Below are 26,035 nucleotides of genomic sequence, written 5' to 3'. Positions count from 1 at the left end.
ACCTACTCCCTGGGTGTCGCCCATAGTACTCGTAACCAAAGAAAGGATCAGATGCCATCAGACTCTGTGTGGACACAAGGCGGGCCAATCGAGCGATCATGAGGGAGAGACATAAGGCTCCCCGCATCACGGATATGATACATTTACTCAACAGAGCTCAAGTCTTTTCAAAGCTAAACCGGAACAAGGGCTATCATCAGCTGGAATGAAGCCCATTAATCAATGTACATTACCACCTTCGTGACACACCTGGGTCTATATCGGTGCAAGAGGCTCAGCTTCAGCTTGTCATCGGCCACAAGATTTTTCAGGTCGAGATCCACAATGTTATCAAGCGCGTCCAAAACTGCTTAAATTACAGTGATTCTGGTTTTTGGCACAGACACAGAACAAAAGAACAACACCCTAGCCAGAGTGTCCATGACGTCGGAAGCAGCATACTTCCTGCTGAACAAGGACAAATGTGAGTTTTCGAAAAAAGGCACCCTAAGATTCTTTTGTCACATGTTCTCAGCGCAGGGCATAACACCAGACCGGGAGAAGGTGGCTGCCCTAAACAACACACCCCAACATACCAATGTGTCAGCTCTACAGTCGTTCTTTGGACTCCCTAGCTACTGCACCAGGTACATTAAGGACTGTGCGACAGTCAGTGAACCTTTGAGAGCTCTGATCAAACAACATGTCTCGTTCCTGTGGTCCAAGGAGTGTCAGGAAGCATTTATCATCATCTGCCGGAGAATCTCGGCAGCCGAAAACAGGGTGTATTTTGACACAGCAAGGCGCACTGAATTGACAATTGATGACAGCCCAGTGGGGCTAGGAGCTAAACCAGCCCAAGTGGATGAAGGCTCCTTGCAAAAGAGGCACGTAGTATTGCATGCTATCAGGAGTCTGTCCAAACAGAGCAACCATGCTCACAAGCAGAAAGAGAGGGCTTGGCGGTGGTGCAGGCTTTTGAACATTTCTATCTGTTCTTATAGGAGAGCCTTTCACCATCGTAACGGATCATCAGGCTTTACTGTTCATCTATGGCAACCTTCAGGCGAGGATGCCTCCCACGATCGCGAGATGGGAACTGAGGCTGCAGGACTACGCATTTGATATAATTCATCATCCGGGTAAGGAGGAAAATCCTGCTGACTTCCTCTCAATAGACTCTTTGGAAATGGTGACCCCTGAACCGTCGATAGCTGACCGATATATTCATTATATAGCGCACCAGGCGACTCCGACGGGGGTGAATAACCTGAAGATGTTACAAGAATCTGAGCAAGATCGGCCCTTTCAAATTATTGCTGAGTGTCTGAAGATGGGGTGGTGAAAACACCCCAAGAAGATGGTGGAGGGGGACTCCAAAGACATTCAGAAGAATGAGGTTAAGAGTTTAGTGTTGGTAAAAGAAGAACTCTCGCTATCAGAAGATGGACTACTATTAAAAGGAACAAAACTCTTCATCCCAGCCACTTTGAGATGCCAGGTGATTGATTTAGCACATGAAAGACATCAGGGCATTGTGTCAACCTAACGGTTATTGCGACAAGAAGTGTGGTTACCGCAGATAGACAGGCAAGTGGAAGAAATGTTAGAGAGGTGCCCCACCTGCTGTGTCATAACACCCCAAACATGTCAAAACCTTTAGATGACACAAGTGCCTAAGAGGGTGTGAGAAGAAGTGGCTATTGACTTCTTTGGCCCAATGGATGGGGGACAGTACATACTGGTCGCCATGGATGAATACTCACGATTCCTGGAGGCACACATAGTGATATCCACTGTGGCTCACAATGTCGTCCCGGCCTTGGACAGGATGTTCACAGCATATGGCATTTCCTGGGTGGTCGAACTGGACAACCTACCCTTGTTCACCAGCCAAGACTTCAGAAATTTTGCAGAATACATAGGATTTAGGAATCGCCGAGTGACCCCATTGTGGCCCCCGGCCAACAGGGTTGTATAAAGAATTATGGGGAACTTGGGGTCTACAGATTGCCCACCTGACCAACAAACCATTTGAACAGTTATAATATCAACTGCTAACGGACTATAGAAATAGACCTCATAGTATGAGGGGGAAGTTTCCCTCAGAAGAAATGTTTGGCTGTAACATAAGGACCGGGATACCCCACCTCCTGAAGCTCAAGCGGGCTTACCAGGAAGATGAGATGAGGGATCGAGGCGAACAGGCTAAAGAGAAGATGAAGTCCTATGCAGATACCAAACGACAATCAAGGGATCCTGACCTGGTGGTAGATGACGTGATGATCGATCGTCAATCCAAAACACGCAAACAGACCCATTGATGGTCGTTCAGAAGAAGGGATCCATGGTGACCGCAGAGAATGGCAGGCGCCAAGTGACCTGGAACTTGTTACATTTCAAGAAAATGTTGAGCAATGACTGGGTGAAGAGGTATCAGAGTGACGGTGATGCAGAACCTCATGAATCAGATACCAAGGTGACGTAAAGAATCAGAGAGTGAAGCCAGGGAGCCACAAGAAGAGAGATCCCAGGGACTGGAAGGAGATTGAATGGAAAGACCGCAATGGGCAAGTACCCGTCCCCACAGACTCATTGAAGAAATGGGATAATGAGAACTTGTGCTTTAAATGGGTCGGAGGCTGTAGTGTCTTGGAAGGCCATTCACATCGTTAGGGGCAAGGGCAGGGCCGGGGAAGGAAGAGGAAGTGGATGTGACGAGAAAGGGGAGGTTAGGTATTCCACCGGCGGTAGTACTCTCGAATTGGACTATTTCGGGCGATAGGTGGAGGAAATACCTCCAGCTTCTTACTGGAGGGTTTTCCTCCACCTTACCCCCAATCTCCTAGTTGGGCGGTGAAAGACATTGTGTATAGCCGCTATTTAAATAAACTATCATATCATATCATACAGTGCTATACGGTATTACTGCCACATTTTACCGCACCACCCAACTTATACTGAGACCCACTGTGCTGCATGACCTGGTGTGAGGCCACGCTCCATGGCCCCACCACCTCCCCCTAATCCCACACCCCGCCAGGAGGAAGGGGTTCCCAAAGTAAATGTTTTCCATTTCCAGCACTGGGGTTGAGGGATAGGTAAGCCAGTGCCTTCCGTTGTGTCGAGAACAGAGCCCTCCTTACCCCTTAAGCCATACCTCTCAACTCACACACTTTTGGTGGGTGTCACCCCCCTTGTAATCAGCTAATTCACCCGCCAAGCTCCCTATGTACGCATGCATAAAGGGGCTAGCTATGGGTCTCTTGTACCCAAAAGTCAGGCCCTCCTCACTTCATTGAGGAATGGACTTGCGAAGTGAGAACTGCTCGCAAACATGTGAGAGTGATACTGACCCTCACAGCCTCCAAGCCAGTTCTTTAGTAAATGTCCCCCTGCATTTTCAGGGAGGGGCCTTTCGAGGTCCCTCCCTGCAAATGTGTGCACGGAACCCACGTGGGCGGGGTTCTGACCCCATTGCTCCACCCGTGATGGGTTTAGTTGCTGAATGCCTGCTTGAGTGTTTGGAATAGGCACAACCCCAGCCAGTCACTACCACTCCTTGCAAGTCCCCGTTGTGAATCAGGAACCTTTGAGAAAATGGCCCAGGTAGACGTGTGGCATTCAAAGTGTCCACACATTCGGCCCCAACAATTCTTTGAGATGCGTGCCCTGACTGTTTTCCTACTCTGAAAAGAAAAGTCCTAAATCCATTAGCCATGCACCCCCTTCACCTCCCCACCCCCCTCTGGAAAGCGGAGAGGGGAATACATCCCCTTTATATGCCGCCCCACTTAGGAACATGCCCCCACCGCACCCTCCGCCATGCTCTGCGTCCTGGCCGTGTGTTTTCTCAAGAAAGAGAAACCACTCCAGCCGCTCATCAGCTTAAAATCTTCTTAATAAATAAATGTGCTGGACACATAATAGAGATTGTGGTGTTGGCGCCACCTGCTGGGCATAATGGGTAGTCAACATTTTATAATTCAGATTCAATCAAACGGGCAGTGTACCAGATGACAGATCTGTATCGTCTCCTAAAGTTGTTGTGGCAGTGCCACCAGGCAATGGCTGAAAGACGCAGTATTGCCACGAGCTTCACTAACCTGCAAGGTAATTAACCGCACATACACCGCATTGCCATCAGCTTTCTGTCTGCTCTTGGCCCGTCTCTCTAGAGGCCCCTGCACAGGCTCACCGCTTTTCCCTACAGCCCTTGCATTTCCCAGGTCACACTGCCACCTTCATTTGCCCCGCCTGCATTCCCTCTTGATCCCCAGCACCCAGCCCTACAGATAAGGGGTGTAGCTGCCATGTTTGCTCCCTACAAATGAACGAATACCCCCAAAAAAGAAAAATAGGGAGTTAAAGTACTTAGGGAGTTAAAGTACTCCCAATGAAAAATAGCAAGCAAACACATTGGACGTCCCCCCTTTTACCTACACGTCAGTGAATGTGTTTGGACCCAGTAGTACATAATGACCACAAAGAAACTCTACTATTATTACTGCCTGCTGTGAAAAAGTAAACATGTATTTTTTATGTGCACGAATAACTAGGAGCAAAAACACATTTATTACGAAAACATTTTAATCACTTATAATATACTGTCGTTGGGAATAAGACATACTTTTTTACTCTTTAAAAAATAATGTTACTGTCCAACTTTAAAAAATAGGGAATAAAACACATCCACCTCAAAATCTTATCCTGGGCACTGCCGGCACCCCTGCATTCTCTCCAGCCTGCATGCTCCCGCTCTGATCCGTGCACACTCTAGGGGCCTGATGCACAGAAGCATTTTATAATGGCGCAATCCCATAGGAAAACGCTCTGTGAATCAGGCCCTAAGTTTTGCCTTCATCTTCAGGCTCGGACTGGCCTGTAGGCCACTAGTACTAAGCCCGAAGTGCAGGTACAGCATGCTAGTGAGGGCCAGTTTATTTGGTCAAAGTGGGCCAGTCTGATGAGGTAATTCACTGTGTGGCTGGTGATTTTGACCTGTGTTGCTGAATAGATACTCTTGAAAATGCACTGTTTGCAACACATTTTACCAAAAGACTTCCCCTTGGGTACTACTCAAACAGTCTGTTAGTAAAGGAATAACTTGCCATTCGCAACTTCGGGACACCTTTCAGTGGCGTGTGAGACAATGTTATGCTCCAGTCTGACCCAACACGCTCGCTTTCAGTCTCTGTGTCCCACGTGCAGTCCTTACCCTCCTGCCATTATCCTCTCCTCCAGCTCAGTTCTCTACTCCCTGCACTCTCTCTTCTCACGGCCCCCGTTTCTGCCCAGCGCTATCCCTCACTTATGTACACTCTCTCTACCAGCTATAGCCTTCCGCAGGTTTCTCTCTCCCTTATTTTGAGGGGAATGAGAGGAAGGGAGAGATCTAGAAAGGGGTAGACAAGTAGGATGAGGGAAATAAAGTCTAAAATGATGCTTAAAAAAATAAATATATATATATACACACACACACACATATGTATATATTCTTATCATTGGCATAAAACACAGAAGTTCACGTAACATGTTCAGTACATAAATATGGCAAAATCAGTACAGTAATTGTGTTGGATTTTCCAGGATCTGGATTCCAGTAAAAAATGCCTACATGACTCCAGGGGACCAAACACCCACGCTCGGCTGCCGTAAAATAACACTACAGTGATCAGCTGTACCCTGCGCTCAGAGATGCCCTTGTAACCTTTCCCATTGCTTCAGCACAGCATTTAAAAAAAGAAAGGGGTTCACATTTAATGGCTACAGGCACAGCAGTGAATGGGTAGCGTGAAGGCATCATGAAGTAAGACACAGAAAACAGACACAAAGTTCAAACAAAAGATATTTATTACGTTAAATGTCAGGATGGTAGAAGGCCTAGCTTGCCCTATACTAAGGTGGGATTTCCCTACCTGATCAAAATTAAGCAAAGCCTGAGTCAAAGAGTACAATTTAAAGGTCTGTCTGTGTCTAAACCCTAGTCTTGCCCTCACATCTAAAGCTAACCAATATGTGGGGATGTTACTAACAAAATAAACAGTGCTCAACATAACGTTCTGAGCTTCTTCCAGCTCACAGCTTATTTTCAGTTCCCCTTGCTCAAGTGCAAAAACGTTCCACAAAAAGTCTCAAGATTACCGTTCTCACGTTCAAGGTAACAACAGTTGAAATGGTTCTTGGGGTTGCCTTCCCCAAGCAACACAGTTCACAAAGCAAAAGGGCTCTTGAGGCTTCATCCTCAAGACAACAGGTTTAGTTCCTCAAGTCTCGGAGCTCCCTTCCCCGAGACTTTGACTTCGCCAGGTTTATTTCAGTCTTTTCAAAAGTATAACTTAATTCGAGGTACACCTGACCCTCCTTCTCGGTGGCTTCCCAAGTTCACTCACATGGCTTATGAGTTCTCCTCATTCAGGGCTCACTGGTCTAGGTGCAGTTGTCAGACCACACGGTCCACCCATCACAGGTCGTGCAACCAGGATCCCTTGATTCTCAGGTCACACAGGTTCTTCAGCTCCTGCCCCTGTGTACCAAGTCGCTTTAACTTAATTTCACTTTGTTGGCCTCTTGGCTTCATGTGCAAGTGTACACTTATTTGGCTTCTCCTCATCAACCTCTTGAATCTGCCATCATGTGTCACACATCTCTTGCCAGTCTGTGGCCTTGCCGCATTGCATTCACTCATAAAAGTTCAGAACATTTTTGGCGTATTCAGCATTCAATATATTTAACTTCAAGATTTCATTCAGTTTGCTATTCAGTTTACTTCCATTATGTTTAATTTCACCTTTTCGTTCCTTGGTTCTCTGTCAGTGACCTGGCTTCTGCTCCAGTCCCACCACGGCTGCCTCCACACAATAAGGGGTCCTCTGCTGGTCTCTCCCTCTCAGCCTCTCTGTTGCTCTCTTGTTTGACCCACATTTTACACAACTGCAACCAATTAATAGGTTGCAGGTGTGTTTCCTCACTTAGGTTTACCAGACCATGATTTAAGGGACATGCCTGATTCGGTGCAGGCATCTTCTTCATCCTAGTACCAAATTGGTAATGTGATGGTATAGTGTTTATTACTCTCAGTCTCCTCTTCCTCGTCCCAGTACCAAGTACCCAGTCTTTCATAATGGTTGGGGAAGGGTTAGGTTGAGCATTAATAGGGTCACTAATTGGGAAAGGGGGATACCATCTCTCACCTGTGGGTACCCCACTCCCAATCCCCGATGACCCTCCACCCAAGTGATCCTCCTTCGCTTCTCCACCCCCAGGGTCGGGATCCAAGTTCAATGGCCTTTCCCTGTCCACCTGCACAGACCATTCAGGGGGTTTAGGAGTGAGCATACCCTCAGGTTCTCACAATAGTCTTGAGTGGCTTGTCCAATAGGAATATTAGAAATGGGATGGGTGCATAAGGCTGCATACTGTATGAAACAATTATTACACACAGGTGGTTGTATTGGTCATGTTCATTGTGTTCTTAAAATCATGACTGTACAGTTGTGAAACCCAGAGGAGATATATTTAGGCGTACATTACTTTGCATGCTGGTAACTGTAGGCTTACATTCAGTAAGGATAAATGAAGCTACAATCATACTCCTTTGGCCCAACATGTTGCTATAGCGATTTATCTATTACCAGGTTCATTTATTAAGTGGTTTGGGCATGCTTCAAGTCCCATGTGAAGAAATGAAATGTAAGCTTTGTGTTTGTTTCACACTATTTACAAGCATGTCACTTTCCTTCCATGGCTCCACCGTTAGCTCCACCCAATCACTCTGCCGCAACCACGTATGAAATGGGTTTCCAGAAGACATTTGTTCTGTTTTTCCTAATGCTGAAAATGGAGAAAAAAAATCTGCATTAAAGACAATTTGTGCTAATGGCCTAAGATTCTGGGAGTGCGTCATACTTTTTTGTGTCATTTTCATGGGTATGCAGTAATAAAATTGCAGCAAAAATGTCACCTTTACAAAAAATCACGGCAAAAATGCTGTGGTTTGACATGGTTAAGGTGTACCCCATTATACCATTTAAGGGGAGCAGGGGTTGTGGGTGTGTCCCCCGCTTCCTTTACATGGATGGCGGCGGCAAAACCACGGCCTCTTTGCCGCGATTTTTTGTGTAAACTGCCATTTTTGCCACGATTTGAACACATGGAACCACTTTCAGGGTCTCTTTTACTGGCAAGTTCTCTGCTTAGCAGCCTGTTGTTGGTAATTCATCACTAGGAACACCAAATATGATGGGTGGATCGTTTTTAAATACGTTTTACCACTGGTGGTACTCTGGACAGCCTTCCACACTACCGATTTTTAACCCATTTGTGCCATTGTAGAAGGGACCAACCATATGAAAATCGATCATTCTCTGCCACCGACTGAAGAAGCCCAGCCCAAACTGTGACGCCAGGTCCCCTCTGCATGGAAACGCAAGAAACCCCACACAGGTCTATCAGTGAGGTGCAGCCTGGCTTCCTTTGGCTCAGAGAACAAGAGACCCAAGTCTTGGCGTACGCTCTCTCACACAGGGAGACAAACTATAACCACAAAGGGGGATGCATGAAAGGTTTTGAATTCATTTTCACCTCTGGCTGTGCCATTGGGCAACGTTCCACACCAACATTTTTTTAACACGTCTTTGCCATTGCAGAAGAGGACCAGCCATGTGCAAATCAGACAGATACTTCCACCAATGGGAGCAGTCCAGCCCAAAGGGCCAGACCAGGTCCCTCTGCAAAGAGACACGAGCAACGCAGACATGTTTCAGCCTTTTTGGGTCGCACCCTTGAGGCGAAGCTGGGTTTCCTATGGAACACGCCAGCAAGGGGGTGGAGCTCGGGAAGGTGGTGGGATTTCTTTGCCCTGATTGGCTTCTGCTAATGGGCGGATTCTCCTCCTAACTAGCCCAGCGAGAAAGCAGTGCTGGGAAGAGAGAGCAAGAGGGGGGGGGGGGACGAAAGCGCACATACTCGCTCGCCTCCGGTTGGCACTGGTTTATGTTTGGACAAAGTTCAAAATGGCATCTAACCAGGAATGGCATAAAATAAATAAATGGATGTGGTAAATGTTTTGCCCCAAAGAAAGAAAAGGAATGACTACCTTTACAAAAAACCTACATTCTGCACTAGCATTCCAACACACTTCTGACGAGCGCAGCATAGATCTTTCTAAGCTATTTGTGGGGCAGTGTATTGGACATTGAGGGCCCGTTTCATGGATTTTTTTGCAGTGCAAGGTTCATTGTGTACTGCAAAAATGACGTTGCACTAACTTTGCACTGCAAAAACATACTTTGCACAGTTCCATGAATCACGGTTTGTGTCGGCAGTGCAAAGTCACTTTGAACCATGCAAACAATTCCATTTATTCGGGCGCTTGGTGTGTTCCCAGGGCTCATCACTTAGAAATCAATCTCTGCCCAGGCGCGGACTTGCCTATCGGGCAATAGGCCCATGGCCGAACCAAAAACACAAAATGCTGGTAGATTGGACCTGTGTTGCTGAATAAATATTCTCTAAATGCATCAACCTTTATCAAAAAACTCCCCCTGGGTTACTATTCAAATAGTGTCTCAAAAGGACTGAATAGCCAATTGCAACTGTGGGCCACCTTTTCATTAGTGCCCGGCACAATTTTATGATGAAGTCTGACCCTGTATCAGCCTCTTGCTCTGCACATCGTTCCTTAATTATTTCCCCATTGATTTTGTACATTTGGCAAAAAATGAATTAGGCATAACGACATATAACCTCTGCATGCAATAACAAGTGTTTATACCATTTGATAATGTGCACATTAAAAATAGGAACGTAATGGTCTGAGCCCCTCAGCTTAAAGTTGAAGTGTGACACGTGTCATTCATCTCTATCCTCTCTCTGTCCCCCCTCTCTCTCTCTCTCTCTCTCTCTCTCTTTATCTCTCTCTCTCTTTCTGGCTCTCTCTCTTTCTGTGCCCTTTTCACAGCAGTACAAGCTTCCTAGAGAGGGCAAGCAGGCTGGAAAAAAGAAAGCAGAGAAGGGAGGGAGACCTTAGCCAATGGCAAAAGCACAAAGAGAGACGACGCTGTGGGAAACCAACAGGGAAGGCAGAAAGGGGGCAGACAAAAAGAAGAGGGCAGAAGAAAGTGGGCGAGAACAGAAAGGGCCAGCGAGAAAGGGAGTTGAAGCGTTTAATGTGTTATTGTGAAAGTGAACCTGTTCCCGGCCCTTGCAGGGTTAAACCCCCGGGTCCGCCTGCCCTAGAGGCGGACCCTCATGACGTGAGAGGAAGAGTGGAGTTATGGGTAAGAGGCGAGGGCGCCAGTTCCAGTTTAGTTGTGCATTAGAATAAAGCTGTTTAAATTACTCTCCGTGCGTATGCGTTTCCTTTCATCAGATAACCGCAAAATTGGCGACGAGGACCATCCAGTATACGCCGGAGTCCTCCTTCGGCCATCCGCCGCATCTCCTCCTCCTGCTTGCAGCCCCGAGAGACGGGACTCCTCCTTCGGCAATCCGCTGACATCCTCCTCCTGCCCGCGGCCACGAGTGATGGGATTCCTCCTCCGGCAATCGGCGAACTCCCTCCTCCTCCCTGGGGCCTACAGACACACGCCGTCACGCGTGGGCGGAGTTTGCCTTCTTCAGCAGTCTGCTGCATCTCCTTCTCCCTGCACGAAGCAGAGAACTCTGATTGCCTGCTCCACGACGGGTGGCACCCTGCCAGGTCTCCTCCCTCCTCAGCCTACACACGCGATACACAGGGTCGCAGGCAGTCTAACAGAGGCACCAGCGTGGGCCCAGGCAATCTGCCGGCCCCACCTTCCCCTCCTTCACGTATTACAGTTGCCAGGGAGCATGTCGTGGACCTGGATGAACGTGCTTTAGCCATCTGGTGCAAGCACACAGATTCTACAAAGGGTGCTCACCCCTCTGCTGTGGACACCGCAAGAGACACCGACGCTTGCCCTGGGATACGGCTTGGCAACTCGTCAAAGCTATCACAAGCCACATGCACCGGTGAGTGGACCCAGCCCACACCCAGGGTGCTGCACCACACTCCACGCCAGGACACGCCTCGCCTGGTTTGGTCTAGCATATCCTGTGCCCACCAGTATTCCGGGGCTCCAGTAGTGCACCCTGAGCGCAGCCACCAGCGCATTACCACCTGTGTGTCGCATAAGAGTCCAGCCAACTTGTAAGATGAGCAACCCGGCATCACCCCAGCCGGCCCGCGCAACGAAGTTGATTCAACTACGGTTGCCGCCACCGTTCACGATGACCCCTCAGGCCACAAAGGGGCCCAGATGGACCGAATGGATGGAGGATTTCCAGCACTTCGTAAGAGGATCGGGGGACGGCGATTCTCCCAACATCAGAGACATTTTCCTCAACCTGGTGGGGGGCGAAATCAAAACCATAGTAAAGACAATCCCCGCAGCTGAACAAAACAACTTTGCCAAACTTATCAAGGCACTGGACAAACTCCTCATTATTGAAGTAAATAGGGATTACGAAAGATATCTGTTCAACCAGTGTACACAAAAACTACAGGAGACAGTGGATGAATTCATTACCCGCCTAAGAGTAAAGGGAGCCCACTGCCAATTTGACGCATTTTCACTCGAAGAAGCAATACAACTCAGAGTCATTGAGGGCTGTCTCTCGCCCGCCCTCAAAAAGCAACTACTGGTAAAACCACTCACCATTCCCAAAGTGAGCCCCCCAAGCAGCCTCCATGGGCGGCACCGGCAATCCCAAGCAAGACACTACTGAACTCATAGCAGCCATCCAGTCACCCCGCCAGGGTGACAGAGGACAGCAGGCATATAGACCGCACATTCCACGAGTCCCGCGTCAGCAGAGGCAGTGCTACCATTGCGGAATGCCATTCCCACATTCGGGGTCATGCCCAGCTCTATCACAACGATGCACAAACTGTGGAAGGGAAGGACACTTTCACTCAGTGTGCAGAGAAGGGATACCATTCACTCCAACACGCCCACAAGCACCCACCAGGACACCATTTCCGCCTCCGTCCCCACAATATAGACAGCCAAGATACTACCAGCAGAACCTACGGCGGTTCGTCAGAGCCATCGATGAGTACCAAGGCTATGAGTATACAAACACACCCAAACACTCAGACCAACCTCGTTACCTAACAGATGAATATGACAATCCACCGGAAGAATTTGGGGACAAGGGATACCACCAGGACGTTACGGCAATCGCCTATGGCGCATACCAAGACCCGCACAATCAGGATGAATACGTCAACCTAATATTTGACAACGAGGAAGCCAGAGAGGCCCCCAAAATCCCCATCAAGATGGATAACAACCTATTCCTGTTCATGGTGGATTCTGGCGCCACTGTAAACATCATGGGCGAACAGGACTACGCCAAGATGGCAAACCCACCGACGCTAGAGCCGTCAATGTCACACATTTTCCAATGGGAAGCCGCCACACCCCTACAGACAATTGGAGACTTTACACGCCGCCTCCTCCTGAACGGGCGTCAAGTAGACACCACCATCCATGTCATCCGCTCACTTACTAGGAGTCGATGCCTACTCAGCTACCACACAGCGTCCCGTTTAGGGCTGATCGAAATCCATGTAAAAGCTGGTGACACCATCACTGCAACATCAGACAGACAAGGCCCCAAAGGCTTTGTCGGAGCTCCTTCATGGAAATCAAGCAGGCCCTCACTGAAGCACACTGCCTTGCTTATTTCAACCCGTTGTGGCACACAGAAGTGATCGTGGACGCAAGCCCTGTTGGCCTAGGGGCCATACTGGCCCAAACAAGTGGCGCGGATGTGAACCCCAGACACGTGGTTGCGTATGCAAGTATGGCACTGTCAACCCCGGAAATGGCATATTCCCAGGTAGAAAAAGAAAGTCTGGCTGCTGCCTGGGCATGTGAGCACTTTCACAACTTTCTCATTGGAAAAAAATTCACCTTAATCACGGATCATCAGGCCCTTCTCTCCTTGTTCGGCAACACTCACACCAAGATGCCCCCAAGGATCGAGCGGTGGGGCATACGCCTCCAGGAGTATGACTATGACATTATTCACCGACCCGGAGGCGACTTAAATCCTGCCGACTATTTGTCATGGCACCTGGTCGGGGCCCCGATCACGCTCAAAGGAGACTGTCGCATACGTGCAATACATTGCGTTGAACTCGCTGCCGCCGACCTTATCACTCAAGACGGTTGCGGCCGCGTCCGCTGCAGACCCCACAACCGCACTTGCGATCAGCCTCACGACAACCAGCAAGTGGAGAGACTACAGGAGAGCAATGCTGGCCCACCCGGGGGTGAGCAAACAAGAAATCGAAAGACTGGCCAGAGTACACAGTGAACTAGTGGTAAAAGACAACAACATCCTACTCAGAGGATGCAGGATCGTCATCCTAGCCACCCTAAGGAATGAGGTTGTCCGTACTGCACATGAGGGACACAAGGGGGCCGAAAACACCAAGAAACAAATAAGATGTCATGTCTGGGTTCCGTTCCTAGATGCCGCAGTCGATGAATGGGTTAGCAACTGCCATGCCTGCCAATGCACGTCACCAGCGGAAGCCCCGGCACCATTACAGCACACACAGATACCTGACCACCCTTGGGAACGAGTAGCCATGGACTTTTACGGACCCACAGAAACAGGTGACTATCTCTTGCTCCTGATAGACGAACACTCACGGTTCCCAATACTAAAGAGTCTCGACTCCACAGCATTTGCCGAAGTGGCAGCTGCATTAGAAGAAATACTCAGTGAATGGAGAATTCCCAGAGCAATTAAGTCCGACAATGGACCCCCATTCTGCAGGCATGAGTTCGGAACACTGGCGAAGCATTTGGGATTTAACGATATGAAAATCACCCCTCGCTACCCGCAAGCAAATGGGATGGCAGAGCGATTCATGGCTTCGATCAAAAAGACGATCCAGAGAGCGAAGATTGAATCAGTCAACACCCATCAAGCGCTATGTCGCCTCCTCAGAGACTATCATAACACACCACATGAGGCTACAAACAGGACACCTGCTGAACTCATGTTCCGCTATGAGGTACGAACCCGCATCCCATGGAACATGGCAGCCAGGGAGCCTCCGGATAGTGAGGTGCTCCGAAGAGATGCAGAAGGGAAAGAAAGAACCAAACGAGACACGGATGCCAGGCGGAGAGCGACGCCAAAAGACTTTCAGATAGGCGATGAAGTTCTGGTACAACAACCAATGCTGCGCAAGACAGACTCGCGATTCGCATTAAGCCCTTTGAGGGTCACCGCCATAAAGGGGATGATGATGACAGCTCAGGACCAAGACAAAGCCATCACGAGGAACTGCCAGCAGTTCAAACACTATGTAAAGAGAGAAGGCACGAGGCTCCAGAGAGACCCTTGTCCCCAGAGCCGTGGGTCCCGAGAGATGATCTATGGACCCCTCCTGATGGTGGGTTTGGGGAACTTGAGCCAAGCATAGAAGTGCCGGGCACAGGGAGGTCAGAGGCCCAAGATGAGAGACCCTGCCGAGTCATCAAGAAGCCAGTACGGCTCGTTGAAGAGTGTTGATGTTTGGACATATTTGTCCGGGGGTGGTGTTCCCGGCCGTTGCAGGGTTAAACCCCCAGGTCCGCCTGCCCTAGAGGCGGACCCTCATGACGTGAGAGGAAGAGGGGAGTTATGGGTAAGAGGCGAGGGCGCCAGTTCCAGTTTAGTTGTGCATGAGAATAAAGCTGTTTAAATTACTCTCCGTGCGTATGTGTTTCCTTTCATCGGATAACCGCAACCGAACCTGCCTTGAATAAGGAGGCCTTTCGGCAGCAGACATTGAGAGGAAATCCATTCTGTAGATCAGTGTGTACTCTCTGGCAGAGTACCCTCCATCCTTTCTGCGCACAGCGTGCTTTGGCTGCTACATTATCATGAGATAGCTCCAGCAAATATGGACGCAAGTCTGTCTCAACGCGTACTCGCTGCTGTTCTTTCCCCGGCGGGCGCACTTAAAACTAGACAGACATAGGCACCCACACCTGATAGAAGGTCAGGGTAAGGAGAAGGACGGGGTCCAGCCACTGAGCTTTTCCCAGGGACAATGGAAACTGGCAAACCCTCGGTTAGAGCACACCTGGTCATTACATGACCCAGAAACCTGGAGCCATATCTTGCGTGGTGCGAAGGCGCCTTCCAACGCTCATACTTGGTCCGGCTACTGTTTAGCCTCCTCCCTTTGAACTCTGTAACTGGGACATGGCAGGTGCCGGGAATTGAACCACAAGCTGCCCCTTCCGACCAATGGATATTGAAACGTTGGGTGATTTAGTTTTTTCATTCTTTTATTGTTTTTATACTACATTTCGCAAAAGGACCCCGATTCCAGTTTGGCAATCCAGTGGGTTCTATCAACTTAGGCTGCCACTACTACACTGCTCATTATTGCAAGATGAATGCATAACCTGGGCCCGCATTAGTTTATCCGACAGGCACTTCAACTCTGGAAGTGGTATACCTGTGACGTCGAGGATAAATAGTTTTAGGAATAGTTGAATATTTTTAATATTTCATGTTTTTCCCAGTAATTTGCATTAGATGTTCTGGTAAAACAGAAGTAAAACTGTAATTCTCTTGGAATGGGTGTACCTAGACACATTCCGTTGGGATATGCTCCATGACCCAAGGGTCATGTCTTGGACACCTGTTGTTCTACATCTTATAGAGACGTGTAAAGTCCTGTCGCATAATTATTGGATGCAAAGAAGATTTTGATATCTTATTGTCCTCGTAGTTATCCTTCTTCTTACAGTGATGTATAAATCTTCTGAGCATAACTCTGGGATGTAAAGACAACGCTGATATTTTATTGTCCTCGCAGTTCTAGGAAAGTTTTGTAGTTCTACCTTAGCTGGAGTTTTTTGCGAACCATTTTGTGAACCCTGAGTTATCTAATTTAACCGTTTTCTAAGCTATCATGTACATTTTATTTATTTTTTGCCAATATTGTTTTGTTACATTTGCGTGATTTTACATCAAATTCCTCACTGCCTGCAACAGGTGCCATTAAGCTAATAATTGTATTCTTTTCTCTGTGTTAAACAACTCTGTGCGATTTTAATTCAAATTTTGTATTGTTTGTAACTTTTAAATTTCAACAAAATAGTTAATGACATTTTGTAAAGGTTACTTGTAAACAAATAAATAAATAACAAATATTTCTTTTTTTTTTAAGCTGACGCTGCATCCCTATAAAACCAGAATCTTGAATGCAGTCCATCTATTGTTTACATTCGATTGAGTTCTAAGATGTAAATCGAGCGCCAGTTTTTGGTGTATGATGTGTATGACAGTATTAAGCGTTTTACTTGAACGAACTGTGTTTTAGGATTATTGTTTCTACAACCGAATAAACAATGTCTGAGAATTGCAAAAGTGGAACGGCCTTGAATAAAGCGGCCTTTCATCAACACATTAGGAGTCTGAGGCCTCTCAACCTAGCGCTGCTCGCCCCACAAAGCTTTGCAGAATCTCTGGTGCCAGACAGTGATCTTTTTCACATGCGAGTCCTTGAGTTTTTGAGGGTGTTGCAGGCTTCTCGGTATCTGGCTCATGTTTGTGGTGTCTCTGGGCTCCCCCTGCCGGATTTGGGTCTCCCTCCCTGCCTTGCCTCTGTGCCTCACCAAACGTATAAATACTTGTCATTGCAGATAGGTATCTCAAGGTATTTATATGCAAGAGGCTGATTATAGTCACTGCGTAATGCACTCCTTCTGAAAAATCAAAAAACGTGTGTATTTCCAAAATCCAGAGAGAAAAAAAAGAAGCACTTCAGTAGTTTTCCAAAGGATCAATGTTTGGTTCAAACTCGTACACTGCTTTCCAATCCCTGCATAAGGGGATGCTGTTCACTGAAACTCTGCATGTAAATAGCATGAAATGACACGTCTGAAGAACTTCCCCACTCTGCAGTTTCTGGTTATTTATATTCACTGCTTCAATTAAGTAGCGACATATTATGACATGAAAATAGCTGTTATAAAGAACTGAAATGATGGCCCATCACCACAGAAGTCCTAGTCATGATAATGGCATGCATTGTAATACTGTGACTTGATTATGGCTACTTAAGTTAATTCTTTTTTTGTGAATATGTTTGGGTTTAAATGGATATCATGTTTTCAAAACTGGTGCGATGGTATACCACATGCTAATGTGATCTTTTGCTTTCTCCCCTTGTAGGAACAGATACGGGCCTTAGACCATGAAGTAAACACCTTTGTGGACTACATGTTTGGACCTCGAGGTACATTTCTGTTCTGAAACTACAGTACTTACAAATGGCACATTGCTGATGTGATGCCGGGACATACACAGAAGTACACTATTTGTAATGTTTGCTATTGATCTGATGACTGGGGACAGTCCATTGGAAGGCACACATCAGTTGTGTACAGATGGGCAAGTTTAAGTGTTTGCAGTGTTTGGGTATATGATTATTGTCATGCATGGACACATTCAATTATCCAAATGCAACCTCTTATTCACAATATGACTGTTGTTGTTGATTTTTTTGGGGGGTGTCAGATTTACCAAGACGTTACTCTGACTTAATCTCCGTGATTTAGACCTATTCAATTCGGAAAGAAGTTACTCTGACTTACTCTTCGTGATTTAAACCTGTAGCGGGCTATTCAATTCGATAATAAGTTACTCTGACTTAATCTTTGTGATTTAAACCTGTAGCGGGATATTCAATTCAGAAAGAAGTTACTCTGACTTAATCTTCGTGATTAAACCTGTAGCGGGCTATTCAATTCGGAAAGAAGTTACTCTGACTTAATCTTCTTGATTAAACCTGTAGCAGGCTATTCAATTCGGAAAGAAGTTACTCTGACTTAATCTTTGTGATTTAAACCTGTAGCGGGATATTTAATTCCGGAAATTAGTTACTCTCACTTAATCTTCTTGATTTAATCCTGTAGTGGGCTATTCAATTTGGAAAGAAGTTACTCTGACTTAATCTTCTTGATTTAAACCTGTAGCGGCCTATTCAATTCGGAAAGAAGTTACTCTGACTTAATCATTGTGATTTAAACCTGTAGCGGGATATTCAATTCCGGAAAGAAGTTACTCTGACTTAATCTTCTTAATTTAATCCTGTAGCGGGCTATTCAATTTGGAAAGAAGTTACTCTGACTTAATCTTTGTGATTTAAACCTGTAGTAGGCTATTAATTTCGTAAAGAAGTTATTCTGCCTTAATCTTCTTGATTTAAACCTGTAGCTGTCTATTCAATTCAGAAAGAAGTTACTCTGACTTAATCTTCGAGATTTAAACCTGTAGCAGGCTTTTAATTTTGGAAAGAGGTTACTCTGACTTAATCTTCGTGATTAGCGGCGGGCTATTCATTTCGGAAAGAAGTTACTCTGGCTTAATCTTCTTGATTTAAACCTGTAGCGGGCTATTGAATTCAGAAAGAAGTTACTCTGACTTAATCTTCGAGATTTAAACCTGTAGCGGGCTATTCAATATGATTTGCTCTTAATAAGTCAGCAGTAAGTTAGAGTTAGTCACTTCTTCAATCACAAACTGCTCTGCTTCTTTTCTGACAGAAATACGTTTCTATCTTTTCGTGATATTGGTTTTATGCTCTGGTAATTGAATGCAATTGTGCGGATAAAGTTTCTGGAACATTATTTTCCTCAACTACACCAGTATTTTGTGGCCAGACGGGTGAGTTTCTTTAAATCTGAGAATTCTGCGTATTTGTAGGCTAACATTCATTTCCTTCTGTTTATCGGTTGAGCTCTGAAGGGGAGAAAGCCACTTATGGAGGGGTGGATATCCCGGAGGATTCCCTGATGATCCACCCACTCCTCGGAATGGCTTCATGATGTACTTAAGGCTGGCACCATGATGCCATATTGGGTGAATAGCAGCCCTCTATGAAGATCATCATCTACTTGCTATGACAATGCTCTTAGTGAGCCACAAGATACATCCAATACATGTTCAGTCTTTATACAAAATGGTTTTGCAAAACACAGACATTTGTGCCTGCAGTCTAGGTGATGTTCTTGGACACTTTGCTTCATCCTTTGAAAGGGGGCTCCCGCCCCCTTAGCCCAGTCGCTCTACTCCAACAGATCTCACTGCAGTGGGAATTCACCATATCCATGCTGTCCCTACTGTCTGCTCTGTCCCTGTCCTACAGAGGGCCTTAAAGCAGTGCCATACCTCTCTGACTCCCTTAGGGACTTCCTTAGGGTTAGTCTGGTTGTCCTGGCAACCTTTACATCCAAACGACCATCTCACAACCATTGCCTCTCTCCTTTCTCTCTGTCTCTCTATTATCACTCTCTCCCCCTTGTTCTGTTTCCAACTTCCAGATCTCTCCCCTCACTCCACGCTCAGTCTCCTGGTTGTATCTCTCTCTCACCTCCTGTCTCTACTCTCAAGCTTCCTCCTGCCTTATTCACTTGCCTCGAACTCCCATTCCTCCCAACACTGCTGCTGTCTCTACTCACCTACACCCAAGTGCCTCTCACTTGCTTTTTCTCTCTCACACTCCTACTCTCCCCCCTGTTCTCCCTCCAAAATGACCTTCAGTAGCTCTCTCGGCCATTCACAAACAAACTGCCTAATTGGTACCACTCCCTCAGTCCAAACACCTTACCTTCACTTCCTCCAAATACTCCAAAAGCCTCCCCCAAGTCCTCCTCACCTGCTACACCCTTCTCTCCAGTCTCTTAGTCTTCTTCCATCACTGCCAACATCATCTAAACACCTCTCAATAGATTCTGCTGGCTTTTTATTGTCCTTCTCTTCCTATCTAAAAGCTTCCTTCTGCTCCCAGTGGTTAATCAAGTCAGCAGCTTCCATGAGACAACCCTTGTCTGAGCTATACCTTGTGGGCAGATCCTCCTCTGATAGTCTTCATAGGAACCTTTTGCCCACCCTCTTTTCAGCCTCCATCTTTGCCATGCGATCCATGAGCTCGCTGAGCTTATTTGTTCTCTGTGTCTCCCCTTCACTCAGTAAGTAAGTGATCCCACACATTTTGTGGAGTTTTCCAATGACTCCCCTATTCTTGGGCAGTATCCTGCTAGTTTGTGCTCTGCCGTACCTGCGCCTTCATTCCCCTGTAGCCAGGCTGTGGTTTGTGGGTTAGGTGTTGGGTCACCCATTCAGTTCCTTTACAGGGAAGGGTAGGCCATTTCTATTTAAGCAACGAGTTTTCTCCTCCTGCTCCAGAACGAGTCTGTTCTGTGCGACACAGGTGCATTGTGGTACTTGTAGTTTTTTCTCTGGTGCTGCTTTCCAGGTCTGATGAGCCTGGTGCATTCTGATAGTTGTAGTCTCTTGAGAACCACCTGGAAAAAAGTGATACATAAGAGATGTGCAGTCCAGAGAGAACAGTGGTTGGCATTGGGGATCACTCTAGGTGTGGGCTATGATAGAACCATACGACTCTGGCACTCCCTCTTGGAAGAAAACATGGCCATTAAGTGCGATATAGAAGCCATTGACGGTTGTAATGTCCTCAGTTTCTAAAGGTACAGAGTTCCGTGGATGGGAAGCAAGGAGGGAGAATGAGCAAAAGTGGTAGGAAGCACAGGTGGATAAGGATTGTTAGGTTAGGAAAGACTCTGCAGTCTATATAGTGTTAGGGGCTAGAAAGGAGGAGACACATTCACACATCATTCACCAGAGTTAAACACACAGAAGGAATTTAACTAGAGAGCGATTTTTGGGCCTTAGTGTTGTTGAGCAAGGGCTCTTCCATGCAGTAATGCCCTGCCGTTCTGAGGAAATGGCCCAAGTGAAGCAAGGGCATTACTGGGGTAGCGGGTCATTACCAATAGTACAGCTTGCCTCCAGGGCCATTACAACCATTAATCGTTGGTCGACAAAAGAATAAAGAGGTTAGTGGTGAGCATAAGCTGCATGTTCTGAGCGCTACGAATGGCACTGGCTGTCAGTCAAAGTGTGCAGAGCCATGCTGCTATGGAGAGTGGTCTGAGCGTGGGTAGAGGCGGGGAAGGAAGAGGCTTGAGATGATCGGCAAGCAAGAGCGCGAAGCAGGTGGTACTGGAGGAATGGGAGTAGACTGGAGAAGGAGCCAGGTGGGGAAGAGAGAGGGCAGCAGGAGGGCCAGGTGCTGGATGTTACAAAGGGACTCAGCAGGGGTGCACGGGACCAATGCTAAGGCAACCCCAACCATCTGGCAGGATTGGCCATCGCAAACCAAGGGAGTGAGGCCGGACTACGGGCCGGCCGGGACCACCAACAGGAGCATCCTTGGAACAGCTGGCAGGCTGCTTAGCAACCACTGATGGAAAGGCGGACGAGCAGCAAGTTAGCCGGCTGTGGAGGCAAGGGCATGCTATTGAGGTCGGGCTCTAAAATGAACAACCACTCCTTTCTCCCTGGGCCCAGAAACCTGCTATATCTCAGCACCTACTTAGCTGGGAGATCCCGGCGGGCAGGGGGTGCCATTCATGGGAAGCAGAGCGCAGTTGACACCTGTCGTTTCTTCTGGGTCTCTGCAGGGTCCCTTCCAGGACTAGCAAGCAGAGTACTGGAAAGGCAGGGAAGAAAAAGAGAAGTAAAGGAACGCAGGAATTCCCTGTGAAGGGATTAACTGAGGTTCTAGACCAGGACAGAGCCTGTAGGCAGGTGTGAGAGCAAGGTCAGAGCCAGAATTCATGCAAAAAGAGCGTATAGGGGAATTCACAAGTTTACACACGGAAAGTAGCTGGGTTTGTAAAAGGATGAGGTAGAACCCCACAGGGCAACATGCCGGGCCCATGAAAATCACAGCAAAGTAGGAGCAGAGAAGCAAAAGTCGCCTCATGGCGGAGGTGAAGTCGGATGTTGCATATGCTGGGTGCGGCCTCTGACAACTGCAGACCCGGAACGAGGAGAAGGACAGGTTCTTGTCGGCCCGGCCAGGTGTAGACACCTGAAAGCTGGGAGCAGAGAACCACAAGAGGCTTCATGGAGGAGGTGACCTTGGTGTCTGCGAACGATAGGAGAAACCAGTGACATCTTCACACCAGGGAAGGAGGAGGGCGACGGGAAACAGTATGACATGGCGTCACCACGAAAACAAGGAGCCACAGGATGCAGCGGAGCAGATCCCAGGAATGGCAACAAGTCTCAGTCATGGGGACGGACATGTTGCAAAGGCAAACACACTGGCTCCCTTGGCCCTTTCAACGCCTCACTCAGGGAGTGCCTGCTTGTCCCCAGCCATGGACCTACTCAGGGGCTGGCACCAGAAGCACTTGAAAGGTATTGAAGCGAGCAAGGTGCCATGGCACCCATTCGAACACAGGAAATGGGGCTTTGCCCTGGCAAATCAAGTCAGTATTTCTCACAGCATGGTTGGACGCTCAACATTTTAAGGCTCTTAATGTGTGGATAACCACCTCACATTAAAGCCCTCAATGAAGTTGGGAAAGGATCTTGGGAGGTTTTAGGGTGTACAGGTAACCATGTAGAGAGGAGCAAAGTTAAAGACGAGGAGTCAGATGAGCAGGCTGCAGCAATAATCGAACCAGATAAGGTCGAGGTGGCAGTGTGTGTTTGGATAGAGTGAAAAGTGAGATGGACACAGATTTTAATGACATCGAGGAGGGAATGTATGTATGTCAGATGTAGCAGTAAAGGCGATGAACGGCTAAAGTCTCATACAGTAAAAGAAACCCCCCCCAGATTGAGAGCCCTGTTGTATGAGCTAAGGGATTCAGGAGGCAAGGCAAGGGAAGAGTGGAAAAGGTGATGAAGGTATGTGTCATGAATCACAGGGTGCGCCCCTTTTGGGCCTCATGGTCCCTGTCACAACGGGTTTATACACATTAATACCTCCAATATGGCCATCCAACGCATTCCCTTCTCGCTCCATGCGTTGGACGTAACCTTTCTCTATTTATAGACCACGCCTTCCGCGGCTCTGCGCGTCTCAATGCTATTACGAAGTAGCGACCAGACGTGTGCTCCATAGCTCGCGGTTTTTCTCCTATACACTCTGCTTTCCCTTCCTTGAACCCCCCCCCCCTTCTTCTTCCTCCTGGATTCGAGTTCTAGCGAACTTACCTTGCCTCCTGGATTCCTGGATTCGGCCTCCTGGAAAACTGAACGCATTCTGGATTCGGCAGAGACACGGGCCGCCTTCTTCAAAACCCGTTCCATCCGAAAGAAGGCAGCATCCAAGGATGCCGGTAAAGAACGGATTCAGGTGAGAAGGGGGGAACTCCTTGACAGTTTGAGATGCCACCCAATCGAAAGCGATATCGACATGGAGGCTGCCGTGCAGCACTTGATGCGTCGAGTGCAGGAACTATCAACCGAGGTACAGAATCTGAAAGCGGAGAACGCCGCTCTCAAACAATTGGTCCTATCCCGGGATTCTGCTACAAAAGAGAGTGTTATACTGGGCGGAGTCTTGGATAAATACGACAGCTCAGCAAAGACCCTTTGTGCATTCCTGGATTCGTGCTTGGTTCACTTTACCTTCAAGCCTTACTATTTTGCGACCCCCAGGGCCAAGTTGGGTTTTATAATCTCTCACCTTTCCGGGAATGCCTTGACTTGGGCCACTCCCCTCGTTAACTCTAGTGATGCCCTCCTGGACGATTATGATGGGTTTATACGGGCCCTAAAAGACATGTTTGACCGCCCTGAGCAGGTCTACAGCGCACAAGAACGCTTGTTAGGCTTTCAGCAAGGGGCCCAGGATATGCTCACGTATGTGACCCGATTTAAACGACTGGCAAAGGAAGCTGATTGGTCCACTGAGGCGAGTTTTACCCTGTTCAGGAGAGGATTGGACAAAGAAATTAAGGATGAGCTGGCCAGAGTGGCACGAGCAAGCTCATTCCAGGCATTAATGAATCTTGACATGCAGATTGACTTCCGTATCCAGGAAAGAAAGTCAGAAAAGAAGAAATCCAGGGGAACTCCTTCCAAGGTATCATTTGAGGGTACCCCCAGACCGGAAATCAACCCAAGCCCACTCTCAGAATCCGAGCCCATGCAGATTGGGGCCTTTCGTGGACCCATATCTCCACAAGAGAGAATGATGAGAATTCATACAGGCTTGTGCATGTATTGCGCCTCAGATAAGCATTTGGTTAGGGAGTGTCCTTTAGCACCCCCTCGGCGTTCGGGAAACGCCAGCTCCCGATCCTAGATGGAGCAGAGCTTCGGGAGAGAGATGTTTGCTCCACATCAATTCCATCCTTGAACTCTCCTGGACAAAACAATTTGGTGGTACTACAGGCCTTTTTATCACCATCCAAGAATACAAACTATTCCATTTTGGCCCTGGTAGACTGCGGAGCTACGGGAATATTCATCGATCATGGGTGGGTTGATAAACATCAGATTCCCTACGAAACACGAAGCACCATGCAACCTGTAGAGGCTATCGACGGAAGACCCCTCACATCAGGATCCATAAGCCTTCAGACCAAGGAGATCCAGCTTTCAATAAATCACCATCGAGAGCTGATCAGATTTGACATTATTAAGTCAGCTCATTACCCCTTGGTATTGGGCATGCCCTGGCTACAGAAACACAACCCATAAATCAACTGGTCTGCGGGTTCCCTATTCCTAGGCTTTGAGTTTTGCATGTCTCATTGTCTATCCCTAGAACCTCCATTAACACACCCAAAGGAACCAACAAAGGAACAACATACACCACTAATGATATCCAATGTCATGCAAGTTCCTGAAGTCTACCAAGCATATGCTGATGTGTTTTTGACTGCCATTGTCCAGGCCTTACCCCCACACAGACCTGAAGACTGCGCAATAGATACGGAACCCTCTGCAGTGATTCCCTTCGGCAGGATGTTCATTCTTTCCAAACCCGAGAAGAAGGCCCTAAGAGAATACCTGGATACCAACCTTGAAAATGGCACCATAAGACCTTCGAAATCTCCTGCGGTGCTTCTCTATTCTTTGTTCCCAAGAAGGATACCAAGGAACTCAGACCCTGCCTTGATTATTGCGGGCTAAATCAATGTACCCTCAAGGATCGGTACCCGTTACCCCTGATTTCGGATATCCTTGAAGCCGTGAGAGGCGCAGTGATATTCACCAAGTTGGATCTCAGGGGCGCCTATCATTTGATCCGTGTCAGGGAAGGAGACGAATGGAAAACCGCCTTCAGAACACCCTTTGGCCATTTTGAGTACCTAGTCATGCCCTTCGGATTGGCTAACGTCCCGGCAATTTTCCAACGCTTTATGGATAGGGTGTTCTCTGACATGCTGTTTCTCTTTGTTATTGTATATCTGGATGACATACTGATCTTTTCCAAGGATCCTAAACAACATGAAGAGCATGTGAAGGCAGTTTTGCAGAGACTCCGAGATCATAAACTCCTGGCCAAACCTGAAAAATGCTTGTTTCATGTGACCTCCGTTCACTACCTAGGGTTTATTCTTACCCCAGAAGGAACTGCTATGGACCCTTCAAAGGTAAAAGCCATATTGACCTGGCCTGCTCCTACTTCCGTGAAACAAATTCAATCTTTCTTGGGACTTGCCAATTTCTACCGGAAATTCATATCTAATTTCTCAGAGATAGTTCAACCGATTGTTGCTCTCCTGAAGAAAGACACTCCTTTCCTCTGGTCACCACCACAAGTTATGGCCTTACAGCCTTTAAAGACAGAGTTTACACAAGCTCCTATCTTGGCTCAACCCAATACTAGCCGTCCTTTCCTGGTAGAAATGGACGCTTCAAATTATCCCATTGGCGCAGTCCTGAAACAAGAATTAGGAGATAAACTGGAACACCCAATTGCTTACCTCTCACAAACTCTGACTCCTAATGAAACACATTATTCAGTCCTGGAAAAAGAATTGTTAGCCATTCGCCAAGCCTTCACTGAATGGCGACATCTACTTTTGGGAGCTAAACATCCAGTTCAGGTCCGTACTGACCACCGGAACCTTCAGATTCTACAGTCTTTGGAGTGTAGGAACAGTTGTCAGGCGCGTTTGGCATATTTCTTTGCCCAGTACCAGTTCCATATCACTCACGTTCCTGGATC

At 47.5% G+C, this 26,035-nt stretch overlaps 1 protein-coding gene across 1 annotated transcript in view; it reads left to right on the top strand.

Moving 5' to 3' along the window:
• The window catches only part of ELOVL2 (ELOVL fatty acid elongase 2), a 765,518-nt gene that overhangs the window by 326,414 nt on the left and 413,069 nt on the right, over positions 1-26,035 (top strand). Inside the window, exon 2 of the mRNA XM_069620714.1 lies at positions 17,203-17,266. Within this exon, the coding sequence (XP_069476815.1) occupies positions 17,203-17,266 (64 nt within the window). The remainder of the gene's footprint in view (positions 1-17,202; positions 17,267-26,035) is intronic.

The sequence above is a fragment of the Ambystoma mexicanum genome, chromosome 5q (genome assembly GCF_040938575.1).
Source record: "Ambystoma mexicanum isolate Mex_15411 chromosome 5q, UKY_AmexF1_1, whole genome shotgun sequence".
NCBI lineage: Eukaryota > Metazoa > Chordata > Amphibia > Caudata > Ambystomatidae > Ambystoma > Ambystoma mexicanum.
The sequence above is the reverse complement of the archived record's forward strand: the minus strand, read 5'-3'. Positions and strand labels throughout refer to the sequence as shown.